Source organism: Mandrillus leucophaeus, unplaced genomic scaffold, assembly GCF_000951045.1.
Source record: "Mandrillus leucophaeus isolate KB7577 unplaced genomic scaffold, Mleu.le_1.0 Scaffold112, whole genome shotgun sequence".
Classification (NCBI taxonomy): Eukaryota; Metazoa; Chordata; class Mammalia; order Primates; family Cercopithecidae; genus Mandrillus; species Mandrillus leucophaeus.
In genome coordinates this window covers 496,296-498,933 of record NW_012099432.1, presented here as the reverse complement: position 1 = coordinate 498,933, position 2,638 = coordinate 496,296, and the positions used below count along the sequence as shown (strand labels likewise).

The 2,638-nt window shown below is 48.6% G+C and overlaps 1 protein-coding gene across 1 annotated transcript in view; it reads left to right on the top strand.

Moving 5' to 3' along the window:
* Positions 1–2,638, top strand: part of DNMT1 (DNA (cytosine-5-)-methyltransferase 1) — an 86,644-nt gene that overhangs the window by 37,363 nt on the left and 46,643 nt on the right. Inside the window, exons 11-12 of the mRNA XM_011994993.1 lie at positions 6–40; positions 611–692. Of these exons, the coding sequence (XP_011850383.1) occupies positions 6–40; positions 611–692 (117 nt within the window). The remainder of the gene's footprint in view (positions 1–5; positions 41–610; positions 693–2,638) is intronic.

Genomic DNA, 2,638 nt, shown 5'->3' with positions numbered 1-2,638 from the left:
CTCAGGATGAGAAGAAGCACAGAAGTCAACCCAAAGATCTGTAAGTGTTTAAAATGCTTGTGCTTTTGTGTTTTCTGAACCAGGAGAAAACCTGTTCTAGGCCAGGTGCGGTGGCTTGCACCTGTAATCCCAGCACTTTGGGAGGCTGAGGTGGGTGAATCACGTGAGGTCAGGAGTTTGAGGCCAGCCTGGCCAATATGGTGGAAACCCATCTCTACCAAAAATACAAAAATTAGCTGGCTGTACTGGCAGGTGCCTATAATCCCAGCTACTCAGGAGGCTGAGGCAGAATTGTTAGAAGCCAGGAGGTGGAGGTTGCGGTGAGCCGAGATCGCGCCACTACTCTCCAGCCTGGACAACAAGAGTAAAACTGTCTCAAAAAAATAAAGAAAGAAAGTCTGTTCTAGAAACCTGTGGTGATGTAGACATGTGCGGGGACCCTGGGGCCTCTGAAGGCCTCGTCTCAGGATGACAAGCTGGCAGTGTAACTGTAAAGCTCCCACGGGTATCTTGCTTTCCCCTGGGGAGGCATTAGTTTGTCATTTTCCGTGCGAGTTGGCGATGTGGTGTTCCTAAGCTGCTACTTGCTATGTATCTGTTCACCCTGCAGAGCTGCCAAACGGAGGCCTGAAGAAAAAGAACCTGAAAAAGCAAATCCACAGATTTCTGATGAAAAAGACGAGGATGAAAAGGTAAAGGTCTCACTTTTCTTTCTTTTTGTTTTCAAGACGGGGTTTCGCCATGTTGCCCAGACTGGTCTTGGGAAAAAGAAGACTGGGCGTGGTGGCTCACGCCTGTAATCCCAGCACTTTAAGAGGCTGAGGCAGGTGAATCAGGAGTTCAAGACCAGCCTGACCAATATGGTGAAACCCTGTCTCTACTAAAAATAGAAAAATTAGCAGGCGGTGGTGCGCACCCATAGTCCCAGCTACTTGGGAGGCTGAGACAGGAGAATCACTTGAGCACGGGAGGTGGAGGTTGCAGTAAGCCGAGATCTCACCATTGCACTGCAGGCTGGGGACACAGCAAAATTAGCTGGGTGCGGTGGCATATGCCTGTAGTCCCAGCTGCTTGGAAGGCTGAGGCACGAGAATTGCTTGCACCCAGGAGGTGGAGGTTGCTGTGAGCTGAGATTGTGCCACTGTACTCCTGCCTGGACAACAGAGCAAGACTGTCTCAAAAAAAAAAAAAAAAAAAAAAGGGCTTGGTACAGTGGCTCACGCCTGTCTTCCCAGCACTTTGGGAGGCCAAGGCAGGCGCATCACCTGAGGTCAGGAGTTTGAAACCAGCCTGGACAACATGGTGAAACCCCATCTCTACTAAAAATACAAAAGTTAGTCAGTTGTGGTGGTAGGGGCCTGTAATCTCAGCTACTTGGAAAGCTGAGGCAGGAGAATCGCTTGAACCCAGGAGGCAGAGGTTGCAGTGAGCCGAGATCATGCCATTGCACTCCAGGCTGGGGACACAGCAAGACTCCTCAAAATACAAGGACATTGGTCTTATTGGGTGAGGCCCCACCTTTATTACCTCTTTTAACCATAATTGTCTCCTTAAAGATTCTATATCCAAATACAGTCATATAGCAGGTTAGTCTTAATGTATGAATTTTGCAGGGGACATGACTCAGTCTGTATACCTGTTCATCAATTGTTTGCTTACCTTTACATTTTAGTATTTATTTTTGAGACAGGGTCTCATTCTGTTGTCGAGGCTAGAGTGCAGTGGTACAGTTGTAGCTACCATAGCCTCGAACTCCTGGGCTGAAGCAATCCTCCCACCTGGGCCTTCAAGGTAGCTGGGACTATAGGCGATGCCACTACACCCAGCTAACTTTCTATTTTTGTGGAGACAGGGTTTTACTGTGTTGCCCAGGCTGGTCTTGAGCTCCTGGGCTCAAGCAGTCCTCCCACCTGGGCTACTTAAAGTGCTAGGATTACAGGCATGGGCCACTGTGCCTGGCCAGTTATTTATTTATTTATTTATTTATTTATTGAGACAGAGTCTCGCTCTGTCACCAGACTGGAGTGCAGTGGTGCGATCTCGGCTCACTGCAACCTCCGTCACCCTGGTTCAAGCAATTCTCTTGCCTCAGCCGCCCGAGTAGCTGGGACTACAGGCACTCGCCACCACACCCAGCTAATTTTTGTAATTTTAGTAGAGACGGGGTTTCACCATCTTGGCCAGGATGGTCTCAATCTCTTGACCACGTGATCCATCTGCCTTGGCCTCCCAAAGTGCTGGAATTATAGGCGTGAGCCACCATGCCTGGTCCTGTGCCTGGCCAGTTATTTGTTTACCTTGAGGTGTCACTTATACAGGAAAGCTAAGGTTTTAAAAAATTGGCTTCCCCTCTGAATCTTTTCAGGAAGTTTTTGGTTATGAGATTTATTTATTCATTTATTTTGAGATGAACTCTCACTGTCGCCCAGGCTGGAGTGCACTGGCGTGATCTCTGCTCCCTGCAACCTCTATGTCCCGGGTTCAAGCAATTCTTCTGCCTCAGCCTCCTGAGTATCTGGAATTACAAGTGCCCGCCTGGCTTAATCTTAGTATTTTTTTTTTCTTTCATTTTTTTGAGACGGAGTCTCTGTCACCCAGGCTGGAGTGCAGTGGCCAGATCTCGGCTCACTACAAGCTC